A 25,354-nucleotide genomic window follows, 5' to 3' on the forward strand; every position below is an offset into this window, starting at 1 on the left:
GAGACTTTTTTCCTTTGTTTTTGTTAATTAAGAGTATCACATTTTCGAAGAGCTAACTAATTTATTGAAAAAATTATCGTCCCTTTAAAAGAATAATAGTTCTTATAAACACATTCTTAAAGACAAAAATATCTCTCTATTTTTAAATTATAATTTTTTAAACATTTTCCATTATTTGATTGTTTTTATTGTAAGTGTAAAATTTATAATCATATTCTCATGTAAATTATATCAACTGAATATTAATTGAAATAAGAAATAATTAAACATATAGTCTTTGTTAATGTATAATAAAATTTTATATAAATTAATAATTTCTTTATTAGTTTTATAATGGACAAAATAGTGGACAATTTATTTTAGACCACAACTATTTCTTTATTAAAACTAATTTTTTAAGGAGGTAACTTTTTAAGTACGTATAATTTATTTAAAATAAATAACTTACACTTCAAAAGTCTCCAATTTTAAACATTTTATCTTTTATTTTGATCTAGTTCAACTTTAAACCTAACAAAGTTATTTAAGGCACCATTAAGAAATAATTTAATTAATTAAAATCTTAGAAAAGGGAAAAATACTGATGGAACAAAAATTGCTGATTTTCTGGAAATTTAGATTTTAAAGTTGAAAAAATTTTGAAAAAAAATCAATTCAAATGAACAATATATTTATTAAAAAAAATCACACCACAAATGATTTAAATACACAATCATGGCCTTTTTTTATTAACACAAAACTAAATATAACATAAAAGTGAATATAATATTAAAGACATATATTAACTAACAAAAAACTGAATATAACATAAGCAGATCCTTAATATTACAATTAAATTAAACATTTGATCATTTTACATCCATACATGTTTTAACTTTTACTTGTACACGCTTAAACAAATCCAACAAACTTGAAAGCTAAAAAAAATTAAGGACTAACATGAAAGAAGAAGATTAGAAAACCTCTAATATTATTAGATGTTATAGTTTGATTCTCTGCACCCAACAAGAGTCTCTAAACCCCACCTGCTATTAATAACATTGCAATAGTAAAACACACAACCTACAAAGAAAGCACCAATGCATATTAAAACCATCAATGCACAAGCACAACAAGCATTTTTTTTATGAATTGAATAGAACAAACAAATAAAAAGAACAAAGCAAAACAACTCTAGTGCCAAAACAACATAAAACACAAAAGAGTGTGCCTAAACTTAGACTGGAAACAAGTATATATGAACTAGGATGGAGGGGGATTTTACTAGTAGCTGCTGCAGCTGAATGTATCAGAGAGAGAAGCATCAATTCATCAAAATGGGTAAGGTTCACAGATCTCTCGTGCGTGCGGGCAAAGTGAGAGGACAAACTCCTAAGGTGGCCAAGCAAGACAAGAAGAAGAAGCCACGAGGACGCGCTCACAAGTGAATGCAATACAATAGCCGATTCGTCACCGCCATGGTGGGATTCTCGTCAGAGAAGTGAGGGGCGTGTGGATGACGGGTTTTCGTAGTTTGCAAAATGTATCACTTGTTTTATTTTTATTTGATTGATGACTGAAAGTTTGATAGTTAAAAAAAACTAGGATGGAGGCACAAGAACCTAAACTTGAGAAGGAAGAATTTTGTTGAGAAGAACACTTATAAACAAACTTCACATGCAACAGTTCACAGAAAAATATCCAACCTTTTTTTTATATATAAATATGGCACATATGACAGTTGTGTTATTCACTCAATGCCGAGTAAATCACCATGGACCAAGCTCTTGGTAAAGAAAAACTTCACGGACCTTGCATGGGTTATATAAAAAGCACTCTGCCCTGAAACCAAATGAAGCATGACTTGGTACATAAAAATCAATATTTTATCACCATGGACCTTGGTCAAAAAAAACTTCACGAACCTTGTATGCCTTTTCAGAGAATATATTTATGCATGCATGGATCATCTAAAAAGTATTGTGCCCATTAAACTAAATAAAACATAGCATAATACATAAATACATATTTTAATATATCAATTATCTTTTCAATTTCTAATGAATAGTTTAAGTTATAATAAAATTATTTTAAGTGTTTAATTATCACTGGACTCTTTTGAGATAAAAAAAAGAATACGAGAAATTTTAAATTACCCCGTAAACAGTGATTACTTATTTGAATTACTTATTTGAATACTGGATTAGTACAGTAGCCTTACCAACATTGCTCACGCCACTGTGTCACAAATTCAAATGTGGGATTTCATTTGATATGAATGCGGTTGTTATAATTCCAATCTACATTCACTAGCTTCATCACTGTTCTTTGAATTGGAATCCCATGTTCATTGTTTACACCCACACAACTCTTGGTTGTGCCAAGGTTTTCGCTTTCACAACCCTAAAATGGAGTCCTCTTCTCCAACTCCAATTTCCCAATTTCCAATTCTGCACTGCCACCTCCACCTCCACCTCCCACTCACGCTCCTTTGTGGTTTCATACCTCATTAACAACTGTGCCTTCTCCCAAGAAACCGCTCTCAAAGCTTCCCGCAAGCTTCATTTTTCGAAACCCCAAAAGCCTGATTCTGTTCTCTCCTTCTTCCGAAACCACGCCTTCTCAAACTCTCATATATCTCATATCCTCCAAAGACAGCCCGGGCTACTTTCATGCAACACCCAAAAGACGCTGTTGCCAAAGTTTGAATTTTTGCGTTCAAAAGGTGCTTCCTCCCTTGACGTTATCCACGTCGTGACCGCCTGCCCTAATTTTCTCCGACGAAGCTTGAAGAGTCATATAATCCCAACATACGAATTTGTAAGAGGTTTCCTCCAAACCTTGTTTACAGAGAAGCAAATCATTGATTTCCTCATTCAGAATCCTTTTTTACTTTATGACGGGCGTGTGGCACCTAACGTCAAATTGTTGCTTGATAGTGGAGTTACCCACTCAGAAATGGTTAAATTGCTCCAGAGATGGCCTCGTGTACTCTACTCTGGCAACTTATCAAAGGCAGTTCAGGAATTGAAGCAAGTGGGCTTCGATGCTTCACTTTCAACTTTCTCCGTAGCATTGCTTGCCAAAAGGACCGTAAACGAAAGCAAATGGGACGAGAAGATTGACACTTATAAGAGGTGGGGGTGGTCCCAAGAACAAGTTCTTCTAGCATTTAGGAGGCATCCTTTTTGTATGTTGGCATCCCGTGATAAAATTAATGCAGTGATGAGTTTTTGGGTGGAGCAGGCAGGTTTCAATTCTGTGGACCTTGTCAAAACTCCTGGAATTATTTCACTGAGTCTCCGGAAAAGGATTGCTCCGAGGGCTTGTGTCTTGCAGTTCCTTATCTCAAAAGGTCTGGTACGGAACGGTGCAAGCTTAACTGTACCATTTGTTCTGACTGAGAAGTTGTTCCTGGACAAATATGTGAAACGTTTTAAGGAGGATTCTTCTCATCTTTTAAAGCTGTACACAGAAAATACGATTCTTGGAAATGATAATGACAACACTTGTAGGTGAACTTGTCTTCAGGTTTGTTATTTCTTAGAGATCTTCCCTGCAGAATTTTGTTATGTTTTTCAAAAACAACATGGTTCATATGCAGATGATTTTTGTCATTAGCCTCACCTAGAAATTTGTGAATTGTTTTATGAAAGAATCTCGTCATGTGTAGAAACAGTGAAGTAAAATTTGTCTAAAGAGACTTATTGTCTTTGGCTTATTGCAATGGCTTCAGTTATCCGGGATCTTCTATCAACGTGTTTGATTATACCACTTAGCTATCAGTAGTTATTTTAGCAAAAGTTTATTGAATGATTTATAATAAATAACTAGGATGGTAAGGCTTTGTCTGGGACCGAGAGGATGCTGGCATGTTGTAGTTGGATTCCTACAAATCTGATTGGTTTGTTTCTGTTGTGTTCATACAACAACCACCAGTAAAACAAGAACAAGAGTGAAAAGAAGAAATTGTATTGTAGAAGGTTCTATACACAGAGGAATGTCCATCTTGCACCAAGGGCTTCATATGCTTCTCTCTATATAGAACTAGGAATACCAGGGGTAGACGGAATATAGTCTATTCAAACTCAAGACTTCTAGATGCTCTCTAGTAGATTGTTTTTTGTGCACTTCATCAAACAATCATGATTTTTGAGCCAAAACATCACAATTCTCTACCTTGATTCCAAATAATGGAAAAACTTTTGTAACTTTTTATCTTCAAATGAAAAATTAATCTGCATCTTGATCTTGGTACAAATTATGTAAACACATTTGTCGGATTCTTTTTTGAAGCTATCATCATAAGCCTAACCTTTCTAAACTCAACAATGTCTTTAAAGTGTAGTTTGACATTACTATGTTTAGTTCTTTCATGGTATATTTGATCACTTTTTGACTATCACAATGAATAATCACACAATCTTGCTCAAATCTAAGGTGTCCTATCATCCCTCTCAATCATAGAGCCTTTTTCACCCCTTCTGTGAGCACGATATACCCAACCTCTTTCACCCCTTTTGTGAGTACAATATATTCAGCCTAAGTAGTAGATAAAGACACCACTGATTGCAAGTTGACTTTCCAACAAAATGCTTATACACTAGCCCAAACAATATTGTCCCACTCAAATATCTCAACATCCTCAAAGCCTCTCAGTGAGCATGTTCAGGATTTGCCATGAACCTGTTAACCATTATAACAACATTCGCCAGATTTGATATGCTATACATCATCTTCTATATGATGTTCCCTACTCCATTAGCATATGGAATAGTCTTCATCTCCCTCCTATCTTCTTCAGAACTATGAATTTGGGTAACATAGAGCTTTATGTGATGATCTAAAGTTGTACCTAGATGTTTAGACTTATGCAACCTAAACCTCTCAACAACCTTCTTTTAAGTAACCTTGTTGAGATAGATGCAACACTCCAATTGTCTGATTTCTTTGCATATCCATCCAAGTATTCGCCTCGTGGAATCAAGATTTTTCATTTCAAACTTGGAGTTTAATCTTCCTTTTGAGTTAATTTATCTCATCTTTATATTGGTTGATTATAGGATTTCTACATACAAGAGGCACACTTCTTTCTTCTCTTGTTAAAATGTGGATGTTACTATCATAATTGCACCTTTGAAACCTCACATTCCTTAGGAAATCATCAAACCTCTTGTGGATGTAGACTTTGCAATGGTCTATGCAAGAAACACAATTTTCCTTAATCGTCAACAAACCCCCAGACGGTTGCTTATAGATAGTGTCCTCCAAGAGGTTCTAACATCATATTATAACAATTGACAACAATATCTTTATTGAACAATATTTTATCGCAAGTGAGAAAAATTTGTTATAGTCTATTCACTCCACTTGAGTCAAATCTTTTGTCATTAGTCTCGCCTTAAATCTTTGAAGAGGAACAACAAATGCTTGTTGACCTACCTAGAAATCAAAAGGTGGTTGGATGGATGTGGATATTCAAGAAAAATGAAAGAATACCATATATGTGTTGTACCTCTTCAAAGATTCAATCTCATCTTTCATGGCGCTTATCAATGTACCCTAACTATTGTGTTAGTTTGATAGTTCTCTTCTCCGTATATGCATAAGTTGATAGTTAGAGTCAAAATTTGCATGTCCTTGCCTTCTCAAGTGTGAAGTAGAAGATTAATCCTCATCATTTGATGTCTCATCGTCTATCCTCTCTAGATGGTCTAATCCAAAGCTAGAAGACTCCACCTCAATTGAGCTTTCTCCTTGTCTATCTTTGGATTCTTGCACATTATAGTCATTCGAGTCTCATCGAATGTAATGCCTCTTATGAAGCATCTAGCTTCCCTAGGTTCAAAACTCCACAACTTATACCCCATCACTCCAGATACTTGACTTTAGTACTTTTGGCTTTGTTGATCATGTTAGTCTTTTCCTTCATGGACAAAGATGCTGACAAGTTCATGGCTCCCTTTATCACATCAGTAAAACTTTGTTGTATCAAGATAGCTTCTATCTTGAACCTCCATAATCTCAAGTCGTTCTCACCAGAAATCCTTTTAATGTCAAACTTGGTGGCCAGGCTCTGACTTAGCCTTGCTCTTCTTGACATTCTTTTTCTTGTCCCTGCACACAACGTCAATGTCAATTGTTGGGTTTGCACAACAATCTCAAGAAAACAAGAACACGAGTGAAAAAAAGAAATTGTATTATAGAAGATTCTCTACACAAATGCCAAGAGCTTTGCATGTTTCCATATATATATATATATTATAGAGAGAGAGAGAGAGAGAGAGAGAGAATTAAGAATAATATAAATCCTTTAAGATAGTTAAAATAAACCTCCCTCTATGGGAATGCAAAGGGTAGATAGTCTATCTAAACTTATCATTACTAGAGGCTCTCAATAAATATTATTTTGTGTTCTTTATAAGATCATAATTTTAGAGTCAAAATATCATAGTTTCATTTACTTAACTGAAACACTATTTCTTTTAAGGAAGACACAGTTCTGATCAGTACTGCGAAGAACAGTCCTTCCTTTTCATATCTACTGATGATTTAATTATTATTGTTTTCCTTCTGTACATTTGTTTAAATTAAAGGGAATGATGTTGTATTGCAATTTACTTTACGTAGTTGGAAATTGATAGTTGGGGAGTAAGGGATGGAAATCTGCAATGCAATTTATGATTTTTTTAGTTGGAGGATGGAATTAAATAAGGATTATTTAGTCTAAATGTATGTCAATTAATTATTTTTCATTTGCTTGTTAACCTTAAAAATCAATACACACGGAAAAGTGAATACCTTCTAAGCAAATTCAGTGATCTTGTGAATGCCATGTTTGCCGTCACTTGTTTTAGTTTCTGTTGTGAACTTCTTGTTATTAACATTATTGTGTGTGTTTACGCAAATATTGCAGTTTTGGCTTTATATTATTGCAAAATAGAGATTCCTGTTTTGAATTTATGATAGTCTTTAGTCGGAATCAAAACATATTGCTGAGATAAAAAAATGTTACAGGGATTTTAAAAACAAAGATTGTCATATATGCAATGATGTAAAACATATTTGAACTGAACATTTTTTTCATCAGCATCAATTTATACATACTATGCATAAAGAAGTTGAAATTATGTTTCTTGGAATTTGGGGATTAGTTGAGCGATGAGTGTTCCCAGACAGTATATGCTATTCTTGATGTCCTCCTATGTTTTTTCTTTTGTTTCTTTTTTTATTTATACTGTTGGTCTGCGTGGACTACGAGTTATGCGGAACGGTGACGGGCCTAAGTGAGTCAGCGGACTAGATTAGTGAGTCCGTCCTAGATTAGTGAGTCCGTCCCACCCCTACTCCTAGATTAAATCTTCTATTAACTCGTAGAAGTTGTCTCTGTTTGGTTTCACATTGGATTCTTTTTTAGAATGATGTTAAGATAATATAATAACAGTTAACATGGTTTAACAAACTTAAATTGGAACTATTCATAACAACCCACAATAAAACTGAGTAGAGTAGTGTTGATGAATAAAATGATTTTTCTGAATAAGTGAGCTTGATTTCTGATTAGGTGTGGGTTTGAAATTACGTTGGACTATAAAATTATAATTAGTACCACTTAATGCAATTTCAGAAAAAAATTCTTACATTTTTGAACTGGTAACATTTCTCAAAATAACTTACCTTTATAATAAAAGTATCTATATATTAATCACTTTAAAATAACATGATGTCCATGAATCATTTCCCTATAAAATATTGTTGTTCTACCGTTTACATTTCTTTCTTTATACAATAATTGTTGAATGTCAAGCTAAAAATACCTATACCTATAGATAACAAATTGATTGAAGAATTTTATTCTAATACATTATAGGGATAAATAATAAAATACGTTCTTTTTATCTATATAAATAAAACGAGTTCACTTTTGTAAATAATAAAAATCAAACGGGACACGCTTTTATAAAGACCCAAATGATTATTTATATTTTAGAGAGAAAAAAAGTTTATTTTATTTACAAACACTACAAATTTATTTAACTCTGAGAAAAAACACATTTAATTTGATCATGTCAAATGTCCTATTAGAAGAATTAGAAGAAGGATTAAAGGATTACTTTAAATCTAACTATATTTTACAAATATAGTTAGATTTAAAGTCCTCTCCACCAACTTCATGTTATCTTCATGTTGTAAATTAATATGCATAAATCTCTCAGAAAAATTATTGCAATTAAAAAAATAATTCATTATATTATACCAAGTATAGTTATCTTAAATGTAAATGTGTGTTTCTTTGATAAACATATTGTAGACAAAAATCATATTAAATTATGAAGTCACCTTTTGTCATATAAATTAAATTAAAATGTAATATAATACAAATAAAACATGATGAAATATAAATACAATGAAATACTATTTATATAAATAAATAAAGATCTTAAAAATCATATAACAATAATAAACATATATGCATCATCATGTTCCTAGAAAAAACTAAACATTCTATAATATTAACACAAAATATATAAAATAAAAAATATGATCAAAGATTGGTTTTTTTGACCATGATGGGGTTATTTTTTTTGGTTTATACCAAAATGGGGTCCGTTTAAAAAAAATTACAAATTTAGGCAAGTCGTGCCTAATTGAGACGACTTCATATGCAGAAGTCGTCCCAATTAGGCACGACTTCTGCCATGTCATACTAAAGTTGTGCCAACTTGGTACGACTTCTACCTGTCATACTGAAGTCTGCCACGTCATAATTTTTTATTTTATTTTTAATTTTATTGTTTATATATTGGGTAGTAAGTTATGTAATGTTAAAAATTAATTTATTCTCATTATTACGTGTTCTGTAAAATCATTACTTCTCAAGCTATTTATTTTGCAAATTCACAACAATAATTCTCTATTTATTTTCCAAATATAATAATTTTTCATTTATCTATTTATTTCCAAATTCAGTAACAATTTTCTTCATTTTTTAATTAATCAAATAATCAAGTTACCGTCAAACATGATTATCCAATTTTTTGTTCCTTAAAACTAACACTCTTTGAAAATTATGTATCAAATTAATTTTTAACATTACATAACTTACTATCCAATATATAAACAATAAAATAAAAAAAATAAAAATATGACGTGACAGAAGTAGTGCCAACTTGGCACGACTTGACGGGGCAGAAGTCGTGCCAAGTTGGCACGACTTCAGTATGGCATGGCAGAAGTCGTGCCTAATTGGAATGATTTCTGCATATGAAGTCGTGCCGAATTGGCACGACTTGCCTAAATTTATAATTTTTTTTAAACCGACCCCATTTTAGTAAAAAAAAAAAAAAAAAAAACCCATCATGGTCAAAAAACCACAAAACCCTGAAATGAGAAGAAGGATTTCTGGTATCACATTCAAAGATAATTCTGTCTCCTTCACGAAAAGAATGAAGACGACAAATTTTTTTCCACCCTTTGCCAAGTTTAATGCGTTTAGAAGGAAACTTCCCTCTTAACACCTTGCATTCCACCTCCATTAGTAGACCATGCAAAGTAACCTTATTGAATCTCCCTTGTCGAATATATTGTGAAAATGAAGCAGGAAGATCCTACAACAATATCGAAATAATAAGTTAAAAGAAATCAAGTAGAATATAATAGGTTTAATTACCTTTTTCGTCTCTACATTTAAAATCAATATTCAATTTAGTATAGTGGTTTTTAAAAAAATCAATTTGGTTCCTAAATTTTTTTAAATGTATTCAAAATGGTCATTTTTGTTAAGTCGCACCAACCTTAATGATTGCTAATATGGTAGAGGAAAGTGATTACGTGGACTGTGAATTAAAAATTAAAAGAAAAGTCAGATTAAGTGTTTAGGGTTCATGAGATTGAGAGAAACGTTTTGGATGCTGGCTTCACAGAAACGAAGGTCGTCTGCGGCGGAGTCCAGTGTTCTGGATTCGTTGGCAGAGGAGGAGTAATTGGCGTTTGTGATTCATGGTTGCGTGGTGGAAGAGTTTGAAGAAAAGTTTAGCTAATTTGGTGAGTTGTTCCATTGTGCGGTGGATGAGTATGATGAGAAGATGTTGGAGAGAGAAAGGTGGAGTTGAGAGCAATAAAAAAATAGGGTAAAACCTGCAATGTGACAGAGGAAGATGATGAAGAGAAAGCATTGCCGGCAGATAGCCCATAGTGATCAATTCCTGGGGAATTCTAGACTCAACTACAATTACTAGATTGCCCATGCCATAACTCCAGTTATTAGATTTGACTTTTTCAAGTTAAAATATAAATATGCATTATTATTTTCTCTCAAATAAATATCTTTTTAAAATAAATTTAAACAACAAATATGAAATTTGTTAATTTTCTTTTAAATTTTAACTAGGAGTTTGGTTCCAGGTTTAATTATAGAATAAAATTTCTTTCACACAGTAATAACAAAAAAATAACCACTCCATAACTATAATAAAATAATATTTTTTTATTATGAAATTGATAAAATTGGTATAAAAATATATTTGTCATTTAACATATAAAACAAAACAAATAAACTTATTATCTTAAAATTTCATATTAGAAATATTATTTTATTCTTTCATATATAATTTTTATGATTTATTAGTGATTATGATGATGTTTTGGATTAGAAATGTTATAGGATTTGTCTAACATTTGTAATTATTATAAGATAATTCTGATTATTAAGTGTAGATATAGAAGTAGATTATTATTTTAATATGAATGAATTATATAAATGAAATGGAGAGGGGTTGAGGGAGAAATGAGGAAAGAGGGATCTGTAATTTTGTTGTTAGGTGAGTGTGGGGATTGGAGGAGGAGAAAAGCGATTAATGAATTCTGTTGTGCAGATGGTTTGGTGAATCAGAGGTTAATTCCTTGTAAGTTAGATGGTGTGATTTACAAAGCCAAACTATAAAAGTGTGCAATCAATTCAAATCAGGCGGTGCTGTTGAATTCTGCAATGGCATCTGCAGCACCTAATGTCAATCTCTTCGATGCTTATTTTCGACGCACCCATTTGGATCGTGACCACCGTATCAGCGGCGCCGAGGCCGTCTCCTTCTTCCAAGGCTCCGCTCACTATCTCTCTCTTTCTCTTACCCCACACAGTGGAACAACTCACCAAACTAGCTAAACTTTTCTTTATACTCTTCGCCTTCACATTTGCTGGGTTTTTTAATCCTTCTTGTTTTATACAATTCCTTCTAACAAGATTTCTCTCAAAATTATAATCTTATGACGTTTTAGAGATTCTCTGCGTATCGAAACGTCTTTGGCTTGCTTAATCACTTCTTCACCTCTGCAATCCAAATTCGAATCAGATAACAACAAATAAAAATTAGGGGAAAACAAATACAGATACAAATAAATAGAAAAAGGACCTTAAAAATGAAACTTTTTCCGATCTTGCCGACAGGATTGTTCGTGGCGTACTCCTCCTTGGTGAGATTCCTCTCCTCCAAGCATGATAGCCACAATGTCTCCAAAAACTGTCTGAATGATGGTTGGTGTGACCGGCGCAAGGTTGGTGTGCGCCACGTCATCAACTGTTAACGCCGTTGGTGAAAATTTAACGAAAATGACCATTTTGAATACATTTAAAAAAACTTAGGGATCAAATTGATTTTTTTAAAAACCACTATACTAAATTGAATATTGACTCTAAATGTAGGGACACAAAAGGTAATTAAACCAATATAATATAGGGCATTTTTAAAGAAATGAATGTTATAGTAACCAGATAACTTAGTTTGATACTTAATCGAAACAACTTTATGGAAAAATGGTCAAAGGGACCAATGCTTAAGGTTCCTTCCCTTCAATTTCGTTCAAATAACGATTTACTCCACTTTCAGGAACGTCATCCATATAAACAGTTATATGGAAAGCGTTCTAACCCACGTAACATAATAACATATAGTGATCATCTATGAAGCCATAGAAATCAGTCAAAGTAAACCATCCACACAACATTTCCGGTGACAATAAATTTTCGTTATACTGCACTATATGGACGTTCCCTTCTGAATCTGCAAGGGTCCACTCCTGTTCAAGTTCTTTTTGAAATTCGATTGCCAAAGCACGATCAACATAACCAAGCTATTGATTTTAAAATAAAGAAAAAAAGTCAGGAAATGAAGAAACTGTTTAAAAGGACAAATTTTAGAAATAAAGATAAATATACATACTTCACCATGACTGTTTATGAACCAAAAGACTCCTGTTGTTTCAAGTCTAATGATTTCTTCAGCACTGAGTGTCATTAAATGAATAATGGAGAAAACACCAAGAAGTAAGTAGGAGAGAAAGTGAATAATAGAGAAAACACCAGAAAGAAAGTAGTAGAGGAGAAGATTTTATAGAGGAAGAAAGTAGAAAAGAGTACGATTGTGAATAATAAAAAACCGCACAATGTTATGACCTTTGGTGCAACTATTTATTTATAACATATTTTATTTATGACATTTGGTTTGTCCATTACAACAAAGAACATTCTGTTTCATTTCAAGTACAACATTAATTAATATTAAATAATATTAAAAATAACAATTAAACTGAAATTAGATTTGTTAAAAAAAAATAACAATAATTATACCCACCAAACAATTAACATGTAGGTAAAACATGTAAATAGTTGTAAATCATATATAAAATATTTTTAAGTTTCAATGTTTGCAATAACGTAAAAAGGAATAATATTGTCAATGTACAATATGTCATGTTCCTACCGGTTGACTCGAGGGCCTTCATATGTCTCACGATACTCCCACGCCCGATTCTTTATGCCTTCGTTCGTGCCTTTCTTTCGATCAAACACCTGAAATCACAAAGACAAAGGGTGCCCTAAAGACTGTTTGCACTTCGACGCTCAAGTCAGTGTAGGGCTAGGAAACACCAAAGTAAGTTGTAAAAAGCTCTTGTGTAATTTGTGTGTGTGAAACGGCGCAAATGAATAGCGTACCTTATTAGGTTTGTTACTTCCCTTTATATAGTCCAGGGTTTCCACTGTTTCCACTGCCCAAAATAGGCTTTCTGAGGGTGGGCCCAACGCCGCTATTACCCACTCTTAGGGCAACCTAGCGCGTAGGGCTCCCTAATGAGAGTGCGACCTTTGACGGGACGACCACCTGGGTGCCAACTCGTGCACCTGATCTCTGGGATCGCCCGTCCTGGGAGCGCCCTAACCGTTCACGTGCCATGCATGTATCTCACCCTTGGGACGTGACCCTCTCAGGTCGTATCTTTCCTAGTGGCTCTTTACTTGTGTTACGCCTGAACGCGTCATCCACACCACACGCATGGACTCTCGTGACCTAGGCTTCTCCCTAACTGGCGCCCACCATGGGGCACGATTTAAAACACTGTCCCACTCGCAAGATCAAGAAAGATGAGAAACACGAGGCAAGGATCCGTCGCACCGAATGGAGGCAAAAGCCTCACTCTACAACAAATCATGGAAACGATGCAGGCTCTCCAACCAGCTGGATGAGTTGGTGAGGAATAGTTTCCTGAGGGATTATTTGCAGGAAACACAAGGTGTTGCGGACGTGGCGGTGATAGGGGGTGACCAGGGGCATGAAATCCCCGTGCATGGTGAAGTCCACACCATTTCGGGAGGTTTTTCAGGAGGAGGGTGCACCACTTCTCAGCAGAAGAGATATGCACGAACAGTGATGTCGGTAGAAGCGCAAGAGGCAGATGACGCTCTCGATGTCGACCTCGTCTTCACCAAGGCTGACCTCCGAGACGTCGTCCCACACGACAACGACCTAGTGGTGATATCAGTAGTAACCGTTGGGAGGAAGGTACACCGTGTACTTGTGGATCAAGGAAGTTCGGCAGACGTGATGTTCTGGATGACTTTCAACAAGCTGCAGCTGTCCCCCGACCTGCTAAGACCTTATACTGGCTGCCTGTACGGTTTTGTGGGAGACCAGGTGGAGGTGCTTGGGCATTTGGAGCTGAGGACCACCTTCATAGACGGTACCACGTCCCGTACGGAGAACATCAGGTACCTCGTCATCAACGCCCCCTTCGCATATAACATACTGCTAGGTAGACCTACACTGAACAGGCTGAGGGCAGTATCATTGACAATGCACATGAAGATGAAGCTGCCTGGCTTGGGGGGAAAACTGATCACCATCAAGTCAGATCAGAAGGAGGCTAAGAGGTGTTATGAGAACAACCTCAAGACGAAGAGAGGGGTGTTCATGGTTACCACCAGGGCACCAAGTGAAGAAGGGGTCGCCAACCAGAGATAGTCAACCGTGAGAGGCGACCCAAACCAACGACTGAAGCGTTGAAGAGAAGGGTGAGGTACAAGTGCAACTCGAAGCTGAAGCCTTGCCAGTTCCAGGTCGCCGACTTGGTGATGCGGAAGGCCCACCCATATCGATTAGAGAACAAGCTATCCCCCTAGTGGACTGGACCTTTCAGAGTGATAGAGGCCCTTAGGAATGGAGCATACAGGCTTGAGACGTTGGAGGGAGGCGCAGTTCCTCGTGCATGGAATGCGACCAACCTCAAGTTTACTTCAACTGAATAGTAGCCTTGTACATAGTTCTTAGGGGACACTCTTTGATATGATTCCAATAACAAGATAGAAATGTTTCATAGACATTATATGGAATCAACTTGAGTTGGAATATGATTAGGCACTTTTTAAGAGTTGGATCAACGTTCTTAACTATCAAGAACTCACCAAAACTCAAGTAACCAAGCCAAACTCATGAAGAAACCCATTTCTTGTCAAATGAACCGATTGAAATGCTCAAGAAAGCAAAGGAACCGATTAGAACTACCTAGAAATCAATTGTACCGAACAAAAGCATGAAAGACAACATTTGAACCGATTAAAACAGTAAAGGAAAGAGATGAACCAAACAAAACAAGGTAAGAACCAAAAGCACCGAACAAAAGTTCAAGAAAAGCCTAAAACATGTTTCTAGAATTTATGTGGACATTGAAATGGATGAGTTAAGATGGAAAAGAGAAGAAGACTTATGTGGTTGGAGTTCTTGGAAGTGAACACGCCACTTGAAGGATGAAGGCTTCAAGAGGAGTGTAGATGCCACCACTTGAGGTTCCAAGATGCACTCAAGATAAGACTAGAAGAGGAGAAGACAAATCTCACTCACTCAATCACCAATTTGGGAGAGTTTCGGTAGTTTCAATATCAAATTTTGTATTTAGAAGGACCCAAGCCCTCCTTATATAGGAGAAGGATCGGTCAAGAAGCTTACACAAGAAGCTATTCTAAAATTCCCTTACACTTCTCCCACTTCTAGCGCCTATTAGTGAGGTATGAAGGGTCAAACTACTAGAATGTTCTAAAACTAATATCTAAAGATGCTTTACATAAGAGGTATCTTTAGGTTTCCCTCTTAGCACCTTCTAAAAACTATATATTTAAACATTGTTCAATTTATACAAAAGAAACTACAAAAAGAGAAAACATTTGACCATTACTTCCTAATTCTTTAAATTTGCTCCTTGTAATCCTTTGAGGAAAGGATGATGAGCGAATATCCTCCTTAGCATCTTCATCTTCGGCTTCTTTTCCTTCTTGATCTTGATCTCCATCACTCTTTTTCCCTTATAAGGGTTTTTTAATGAGGTCGCCCGGTAAATTTTGATTGATGTATATTCTCGAATTTTTTGTACAATGTAGTTACGAACTTGTTCACCTTCCGTTAGAAGTCTTGTGAGTCGGAGAGGTAGGTTCGTAGAGAACACCTCCCCCTCGAGTGAGAACGCCAAGGTCGAACGAAATAGTTCATCAGTTAAATCCTCGTCGGCTTTGAGCGAAGATGAGGTCAATTACGAACTGTCCACCTTACGTTAGAAGTCTCGAGAGCGGGAAGGGTAGGTTTGTAGAGAACACCTCCCCCCTCGAGTGAGAACACCAAGGTCAAACGAAACAGTTCACCAGTTAAATCCTCGTCGCCTTTGAGAGAAGATGAGGTTAGTTTCGAACTGTTCCCTTGCGTTAGAGGTCTCGAGAGCGGGAAAGGTAGGTCCGTAGAGAACACCTCCCCCCTCGAGTGAGAACGCCAAGGTTGAGCAAAACAGTTCACCTGTTAAATCATCCTCGCCTTTGAGCGAAGATGAGGTCAGTTGCGAACCGTTCGCTTGGGTTAGAAGTCTCGGATGTTGGGAAGGTAGGTTCATAGAGAACACCTGCCCCTCGAGTGAGAACACCAAGAATGAACAAGTATGGTTCACTGGAGAAACCCTCCCTCGCCTTTGAGTAAGGACGAGGTCAGATACGAGCCATTCCCTTGAGTTAGAGGATCTTGAGTGCGGAGGAGGTAGGTTCGCAGATGACACCTTCCCTTCGAGTGAGAACGTTAAGGTTGAGAAAAATGGTTCATCGGTGAAATCCTCTTTTAAGAGGTCAGTCACAAACTCTTCCTTGGGTTAGAAATCTTGAGAGCGGGAAAGGTAGGTTCGTAGAGAACACCTCCCCCCTCGAGTGAGAACGCCAAGGTTGAGCAGCATAGGTTACAGTTAAATCCTCCCCTGATTCCTAGTAAGGGTGAGGTCAGTTCAGGTTAGTGTGCAAAACCCCACTACCTAGTACGCGGTAGATCCTAAAAGTTCAAAGAGTTCGTTAGAGGCGCTGTTGGAATGTAGGTCGCCCGGGCGAGGACATAGTCTCTTCACTGAACAAGTTACAGCTCGAGACAGGGGGGCTTGTGTACCGACCAATCCTCGTGTCGTTTGACCACTAGTAATGATGGGGTCGTGTAAGTTAGGTCCCACGAGTACCGAATAGTGGTAAGATATCGATCACCAGGACGTGTTGATGTGTCATCAAGCAGTGTAGAGAGGTCGGACATCGGTGACTCGAACAGCAGAGCTGGGCCACGAGAGGTGGATCCCATACCACACACCAATAATCAGTTAGGGAGAAGCCTAGGTCACGAGAGTCCATGCGTGTGGTGTGGATGATGCGTTCAGGCGTAACACAAGTAAAGAGCCATTGGGAAAGATACGACCTGTGAGGGTCACGTCCTAGGGGTGAGATGCATGCATTGCACGTGAACGACTAGGGCGCTCCCAGAACGGGCGATCCCAGAGATCAGGTGCACGAGTTAGCACCCAGGTGGTCGTCCTGTCAAAGGTCGCACTCCAGTTAGGGAGCCCTATGCGCTAGGTTGCCTTAAGAGTGGGTAATAGCGGCGCTGGGGCCACCCTTAGAAAGCCTATTTTGGGCAGTGGAAACCCTGGACTATATAAAGGGAAGTAACAAACCTAATAAGGTACGCTATTCATTTGCGTCATTTCACACACACAGATTACACAAGAGCTTTTTACAACTTACTTTGGTGTTTCCTAGCCCTACACTGACTTGAGCGTCAGAGTGCAAACGGCCTCTAGGGTGCCCTTTGTCTTTGTGATTTCAGGTGTTTGATCGAAAGAAAGGCACGAACGAAGGCACAGAGAATCGGGTGTGGGAGTATCGTGAGACGTACGAAGGCCCTCGAGTCAACCGGCAGGAACATGTCATATAATTACTTAAATATAATAATACATAATATATAATTATATAATATATATAATATTTATTATATTATATATATATAATATTTATAATATTTAATATTTAATTTTAATAAAAAGCTTAAATTTAAATAATATTTAAATTGAATTAAATTTCAATTGTATAAAATAATGATTTTAGGAATCCGAAATTTAAATTTAAATTATTAATGTTTAATGTTGAAATGAAATGATTATCTAAATCTATCAAATTTGATAGGGAAGAGAAATGAATATTTTGAAAACTGTGTGAGAGAAACTACATTAGCCACGTGTATCTGAAAAAAAAAAAATCAAGTACGACAGAGTGAATCTAAAAAAGTACAAATCAAGTAGGTCACAATATCTGTAAATTTCTGAGTTGATTTGCTTTGAGATATATGGAAAGCATGCATATATCAATAAATAAGGCCTTTATATATTTATTTATTTGTTTTATTTAATAAATGTTTTGGAATAATGAATTTGTCAATTTTTAAAAAGTTTGATAATGAGAAATATAACATAAAAAAAATCAAATCAAATAAAATGATAAAGACCTCGCCCCAGAAAAAAAAAACATTACATACAACATATAATTATTTTACATTAATAATAATAATAATAAGGATTTAAATCCAAAGGTTAAAATTTAAATAATGTTAAAAAATAAATAAATTTCTATTATGTAAAAAAAAATATTTTGTGAATCCTAAAAGTTATTGACACTATTAATATTGGGATAAAATGATTACCTGCTGCACTAACTCTGCATAGGAAGAGTAAAGTAAATTTTGAAAAAAGTGTATAAGGAAATCAGAAAGGCCATACTCTATCTCAAAAAGAATAAAACAAATTATTGAGTTAATTATTCTGGCACCTATTTAGTGCACCCATGTATCAATAAACAAAAACCTTGAAAATATTAAATGATCTAGCTTCTATCTTGTTTTGTTGAGCATAATGTTGATATATACTCAGCAGAGTAACGTATATATTGCATTTAAGGTATGAGTTATAAGGTATAAAAACAGTTAACAAATAATTGTAAGACATAACATATAAGAAACAATAATAATAATTAAACAAAACAAGTTATGCTCTAATTGCTTATTTTGGGCCTAAGAATATCATATTTTATATTAAATTAAAATTCTAACCATTTAAATAAGAATAAAAAAATATAAGTACTACAAAAGAATACTTAATATACTTAATATGTAGATAAAAATGATGACCATGACAAAACAATAATTAAAGATGAGATGTGAGCAACTAAGGTTGTTTTTGTCGTAACAATATTATATTCAATTTTCAACCATTTAAATAACAATTCGTTATATAATTTAGTACATGTGATTTGAAGAATAAGTATAAGGTAATTGACATACCTGTAAAGTTTCTTAAGACAAACAATCTTACCTAAAATATTCAGAAAAATAATTTATTATATTATTATATCAGTTATAAGTAAAAAACTGATTAAAGTAACATAATAATATATATATATATATATATATATATATATAAAGGTGTAACAAATTGTTTTAACTTCAATATTAAGCATACCTAAAACATTGTGTCGACTGATGAAACCAACACATTACACAAAATTTTTCTAAAGAATAATTTTACTAATAAATCAAAATATGTTTTCAATAGAAATTAAATAATACGTACATAGTAACGAATAGAAACTAAAACTATCCAAATAGTGCTAATAAGACAGTAAAATAGCCAACTTTAATTAGATACAACTAAAAATTAAGAAAACACATTGCTATTACTAATAAAACAAACTGTTAAAATGTACACAAAAACGATGACAATAAGAGAAAATAATTTTATAAAAGTTGGATGAAAAAATGATGAATAATAGACTTTTAGGAAACAAAATAATTTTACATTCCTAAAACAATTGTTTGACAAATAATTATACAAATTAGTACATGTGATTTGAAGAATAAGTATAAAGTAATTGGCGTACATGTAAAGTTTCTTAAAACAAACAACTTACCTAAAATATTCAGAAAAAAAATTATTATATCAATTATAAATAAAAAAAACTAATTAAAATAACATAATATATATATATATATATATATATATATATATAATATAAATTAATGAAGTCTAAGAAATTGTTTTAACTCCAATATTAAGCATACCTGAAACATTGTATCCTGTGATGAAACCAAAACATTACACAAAGAAATTTTAAAGAGTAATTTTACTAATACATCAAAATATGTTCTCAATAGAAATTAAATAATATGTACAAAGTAACAAATAGACTCTAAAATTGTCCAAGTAGTGCTAATAATACATTAAAATTCATCATTAAAATTACTTTCTTTTCAATCTTGATATTTGTCCTTAATATCTTCAATGAGATATGATCATCCAGTCTATAGCCCTTAATAGAATTTCACTCCATAAATCAACAGTTTCACATTGCCTTTTAAGAGCCTGATTTGACAATTTATTAACAATCCTAGGATATTAAGTACAAAATTTGATACACGAATTTTGTAATAGTAAGAATAAATTATGTAAATTAATAATTTAAGTAAGCAATATCTCATCAAGTGCTTCAGAGAACCATCATGTATGAACTTTAATAGTACACAACTGTTTCTTCTGATAAGAAATTCCTTTAAAACATGAAATGAAATTAAAAAACTATGACAAAGGTATTTCAGAATTGGATCTACCACATTCTACAATTGATAAAGAATACGTACCATACTTTCAAGATGACCATCAAAATATTTTCCGATAAAATAAGATTCGTACAGACTTTTGTGTCACACAAAATCAATGGTCAAACCTGTTACAGACAATGTATATTAGTTCTTAAATTTGTGTTCATATATTACAAAAAAAGAAATAAGAAATAAGAATATTTTTCAATTAATTAAATAATTTTCATACCTCATATGTAAGACTGTAAGAATATACTTCAAACATTTTCGAATATTTCTCTGTAAACCACATTAGTAGTTAAATTAGTGGGATTATCATTATCATCCAAAATCAATATCTTCAACCCTTTCCTAGATTTTACTATGGAAAGAGCAACATATAACTGTTCGTGTGTAAATATTGAACGTGGTAGATATAAACCAACTTTATTGAGCATTTAACCTTGGCTTTTATTTATTGTCATGGCAAAGCACAAAGATATTAGAAATTGTCTTCTTTGTAACTTAAATGACAAACCTGTTTCGGAAGGAGTCCAGTTCATTCTCAGAATCAATATTTGATCACCAATATTTTTCCCAGTAATAAGTTTGGCACCAATAACATTCTTCCCAAGTGAGTTACCTGTAATCTTGTTCCATTGCAAAGTCCATTGGCTTGATCACTATTTCTTATAAGCATTATTGAAACTCCAACTTTTAATTTAACACAGTGATTGGGAATTCCAGAGCATTTGATATCATTCAAAAATTCAATTGTAAACCACTCAGCTTGAGCATTTTCTTGTTCTTCAGATTCGCAAGGACTGTCTGAACTTAAATAAGTAACTTCGTATCCTGGTATTAATGATAAAATGAACTCATTCACTTGATCCACACATTCTGTAGTAGGACATAATATTGCACCATCATCAAAAGAACCATCACATGTCATATTGTTTATGTAGGAGGGATAAACAAAGTCAACCAACTGCAGTAAAGGTTGTTCAACATCTAAAATTAAAATGTCTTCCGGTATTTCAATACTTCCTTGTCCCAACTCATTTAACTCCATATTTTCATCTCCAATGTGAAGTATCCAATCAACAAACTCTTTTATTTCTGTTTGACTCTGCATTGGTGTATGACTCTTTGATCTCATATTCTCTGTAAGTTTTAGGACTTTGTTTATAACTTCAAGTAATTTAATGTTGCCTTCACAATGTCATATCTAGATCCATTTTTTTACAACAGGGAATATCTGTCGAAAGTCTCCTCTAAATACAATGACTTTACCACCAAAAGGTTTAAAAGCATTTTTTTCACTTTCAATTCTCATGACATCCTTAAAGTTCTATCCAGGGCTTCAAAACATAACATATTAATCATTGAGGCTTCATCCCATATAATTAATTTAGTTTCGATCAACAATTTGGCCCTAGGACTTCCTTGAGGTATATTGTAGGTTGACTCTTCATTTATTAACAAAGGAATGCAAAAGGTAGAATGAGCTGTTTTTCCTCTTGGAAGTAACAAAGAAGCTATACCGCTTACATTAAACACAATCAACTCTTTTGATCTAATCTCAGTGGAAAAAGTTTTCCACATGAAAGTTTTTCTGGTTCCTCCATAACCATATAAGAAAAAAAAACCACCAATTTCTGATAGGACTGCTGTCATTATATTCTCATAGACTTTCACTTGCTCTGGAGTAAGAGATTGAAAAAGAGAACAATGCATTTCAGACATTTCTATTTTGTCATAATTCAATTCATCAATAATGAATCTATTTTGATATATAAAATAATCTGAATGAATAGGTTGTGGCAGACTTAGAAAGTCTTTCAAAGACTTACCATTTGAAATTAATAAGTCTTCTACTTGTAGAAGACAAAGGTTTTGTATTTGAGCATCTTCAATTCTAAGACCTAGGAAAGAAATTATGTCATACAGTAATTATAAATTATAAATTTTCAAGAAATAAAAAATTTATACCTGGTAGGGCAAACTCTATTCTTTTTTGGTATAAAATGTCATCTGATAACAACTTCCATGTTTTGTTCCACACTTCATCTGGTCTAGACATAATATTCACCAATAAAAGAGTAACAAACAGTCTTCTTAACTGAATTCTTGAAGCAAGGTCACTGGACTCTATAATGGCATCAATAACTCTTTATCATTTGCCAATGACCCCATTGCATAACATGCCTCTTTATATGTTTGGTGAATGAAACCATTAACAGTCTTGATGCTATCATAGTTACAATAACCCTTTTGATAATTCAACAATAACCTCAGATAATATAATTCCCCTGACCCTGGAGGAATATATGTTAACCTTCCAATACTAACACCAATTTTCCTTGGCTTCCACTCTCTTTTGTCTGCCACCCAAACAAAATGTCTAGGGTATTCACAATAAGTCAAATTTTTTCCCAGTGGATAAATTTTGTTAGCTTCAAACCTAGCTAAAAACATTGTTCTTTTATGTTCATTGAAGTTCAATATTTCATCAATGTCTTCATTGTCTTAAAGAGAATCGATTGCTCTTACAATAGATGAGAAGTCAATCGTTGAACTGGAGGCCATCTATGATGAATATCAAAGGCAAATATTCTCCACACAGCTTCACATGGGGATATGTATCTACAATCATAATACTGTTTAATTTCATCAATAACTAGTGTCTCTATAGTCTCTTTATGAGTAGTAGTAATTTTCAAATTGGCTTTATCTGGACCTTTGTTCACATATTTAAAAAAAATACTTGATTGAATTAGATTTGTTGCAATATTATGTGTTAACATGGGCTTGGTACCTCAGTAGTAGCAATGGGCTATATGACACAACATTTCTATTGTCCAACTTAATTCCATTTTTAAGAATGAATGTTCCATTATCTTGACGTTTGTAATATGGATATCCATCCTCATCAGTCGTAGTCAACAGTTTAAATTTATTGGGTTAAAATTTCGAACATCTACTGTTAATCATGCAAGGTGAGCTTATTCGAGTTACCCCGCATGGGCCATGTATCATGTAGGTTGCAACTGCCTTTGACAATTTAGGATATAAATTTGCATTCGATAATTCTGCAGAAATGACTCCATCAATATCGGTTGGAGTTCTTAACTTTTCCTCTCCATCCAACCACAATAATATGTGGGCATGAGGTAAACCCCTTTTTTGAAGTTCCACAGTGTACATACCTATAACAATATGAAAAATTCTTCAAATGTAATACATAATAATATAGCAAAGAAAGTGTTAAATATGGGTTAATGTGGATTACCTGCATTAACTTTGCCAAAATAGTCATATTTTTTTAAGTCAATCATCATTTGATCTAATTTCATCTTGAATACTTTACAAACAATGTTTGGCCTATCAGTAGCAGTTAATCCTTTTGAAGTAACAAAGTCATGTATTTCAGACCAGTTTACATTGCAAGTAATAGTGATAAATAAATCAGGATATCCAAATGTTTTGTAAAGGCCATAACATCTTGGCAATTGTTGAACATATACCTCATTCCTCTTGTAAGAGATGCAGGTAAAACTATACGCTTTTCAATTGCAGAAGAATTTGTTTCTCCTCGATTCATTACTTCTTGTACAGCTTGTAAAATATTACAACGTATTGTTTTTTGATTTAGCCTTATGAACGACAATCTTTGAGCTTCAACCATTGTATATGCATCAACCAAAAACTATTGAAACAATCAACGTGAATGGACTATATTCCCAAACTCCACATTTCTTTATTGAATTCTAAATGCAATAAATTCTCTTAATGAAATACAACTTCTTTTACGTTCTCTGCTCTTACTTCCTGAATTCTGTATTGGAATCTGTTCTTGATAGACATCCTCTTCAAAGGGGAATATTAATGGATATTGTAATGGAATAAAGGTTGTATGTGTTTCATGGAGTCTAAACAATTGTCCTGAACTTTTTTTCACTATGATATCTCGTCCTACATCCATGTTGCTCATATCATTCACAATTAATGCTGCTATTTCATTTGTTGTAGGGGTATTGTACACTCTTGGATCTTTGCATCGATGTCTAAATAACCTAAATGCAAAATCTGAATTTACATCTTTATGTACATAATCTCTTACCCTTCTAAAATTTTTGCCAAAACATTGTTGTCATCAATCATCTTGGTAAGATCTTCAATCAAGGATTTGTCAAACTTCACCTGTTTCAATTTCAACCTACATGCAATTTTTAAAAATATATCATTAAAAAAATCTTTGAATTAATTCAGTTAATATAAAGTAACTCAATAAAGTAACTGAATATACCACATACCCAAAGTGAGATAATCTATTTGACACTTCATTTTGAGTGTCATATATGTAAAGTTGTGCAAACTTAGGAGATGATCCACTATCAGAGAGCTAGCTTCCAATCTTATGATAGTTTTGTCCATGCAGAATAAATTGAGGAGGTCCATATCCATCATTTATCGAAGACTGAACATTCCCTCCAATTGAAGTAAATGAAAACATACTATTGTAACTTCTAATATTTTGTAGATAGTGTTCTCTTCGACTATCTTGCCCATTTAATAACTATAACAACAATTTAGGAGGTTCTTGTAGGAAAGAGAGTTGTACTTTTCCCTTTTGACAACAAATAGAAAAATCAACGTTAACATAAGTCTTAGATTTATGAGATCTTTCTTCATACCACACCTCACCCAAACAATATTCACATTGAATAGTAGGTTGTCCAAATTCAACAATATCTATTTTCAAAAATTAAGAAAGGTGATATATTACTTTGCTGAGATAAATGCATTTAGTTTGCATGAAGAAGTGAAGAAGTTAGAGTTAAAGATATGCACCTTCATTTTCAGCTTTTGAATATAATTCAGAACTATAAACTTTTGTGGTGTCATCTGAAACAAAAAATAAAAATTTAAATTATAAATTAACCATTTTTAGTACCATTATTTTCTTCATTTTGCACATCTTCGTCAAAATTCAATCTCTGAGTCACTGATTCAAGGATTTGAACATTGTATGTACCAGACTTGTAATGTAAGTTTAGTGTGTTACTAACTACATACCCTACACTCCCAGCAACTGAATTACCTGGACAAAATATGTTCAAAACTAGCAATTAAGT

The 25,354-nt window shown here is 33.8% G+C and overlaps 2 protein-coding genes and 1 long non-coding RNA gene across 3 annotated transcripts; 1 reads left to right on the top strand and 2 right to left on the bottom strand.

The window, feature by feature from the left end:
* The first annotated feature begins 2,185 nt into the window (after positions 1-2,185).
* On the top strand, positions 2,186-3,700 carry LOC137806899 (uncharacterized). The gene has a single exon (XM_068607266.1). It carries the CDS (start codon positions 2,323-2,325, stop codon positions 3,496-3,498), a length of 1,176 nt encoding a protein of 391 aa, XP_068463367.1. The 5' UTR covers positions 2,186-2,322; the 3' UTR covers positions 3,499-3,700.
* A 6,998-nt stretch (positions 3,701-10,698) lies between these two features.
* LOC150028754 (uncharacterized) lies at positions 10,699-12,297 on the bottom strand. The gene is made up of 3 exons (XR_016519589.1): positions 12,195-12,297; positions 11,388-12,105; positions 10,699-11,305 (listed from the first exon to the last, which is right to left on the bottom strand). It is a non-coding gene; the product is annotated as an uncharacterized LOC150028754 (long non-coding RNA).
* Positions 12,298-20,349: 8,052 nt separating this feature from the next.
* LOC137839388 (uncharacterized) lies at positions 20,350-21,351 on the bottom strand. The gene is made up of 3 exons (XM_090300098.1): positions 20,860-21,351; positions 20,467-20,516; positions 20,350-20,362 (listed from the first exon to the last, which is right to left on the bottom strand). Exons 1-3 carry the CDS (start codon positions 21,349-21,351, stop codon positions 20,350-20,352), a joined length of 555 nt encoding a protein of 184 aa, XP_090156224.1.
* Positions 21,352-25,354: the final 4,003 nt, after the last annotated feature.

The sequence above is a fragment of the Phaseolus vulgaris genome, chromosome 3, assembly GCF_051622355.1.
Source record: "Phaseolus vulgaris cultivar YP4 chromosome 3, ASM5162235v1, whole genome shotgun sequence".
NCBI lineage: Eukaryota > Viridiplantae > Streptophyta > Magnoliopsida > Fabales > Fabaceae > Phaseolus > Phaseolus vulgaris.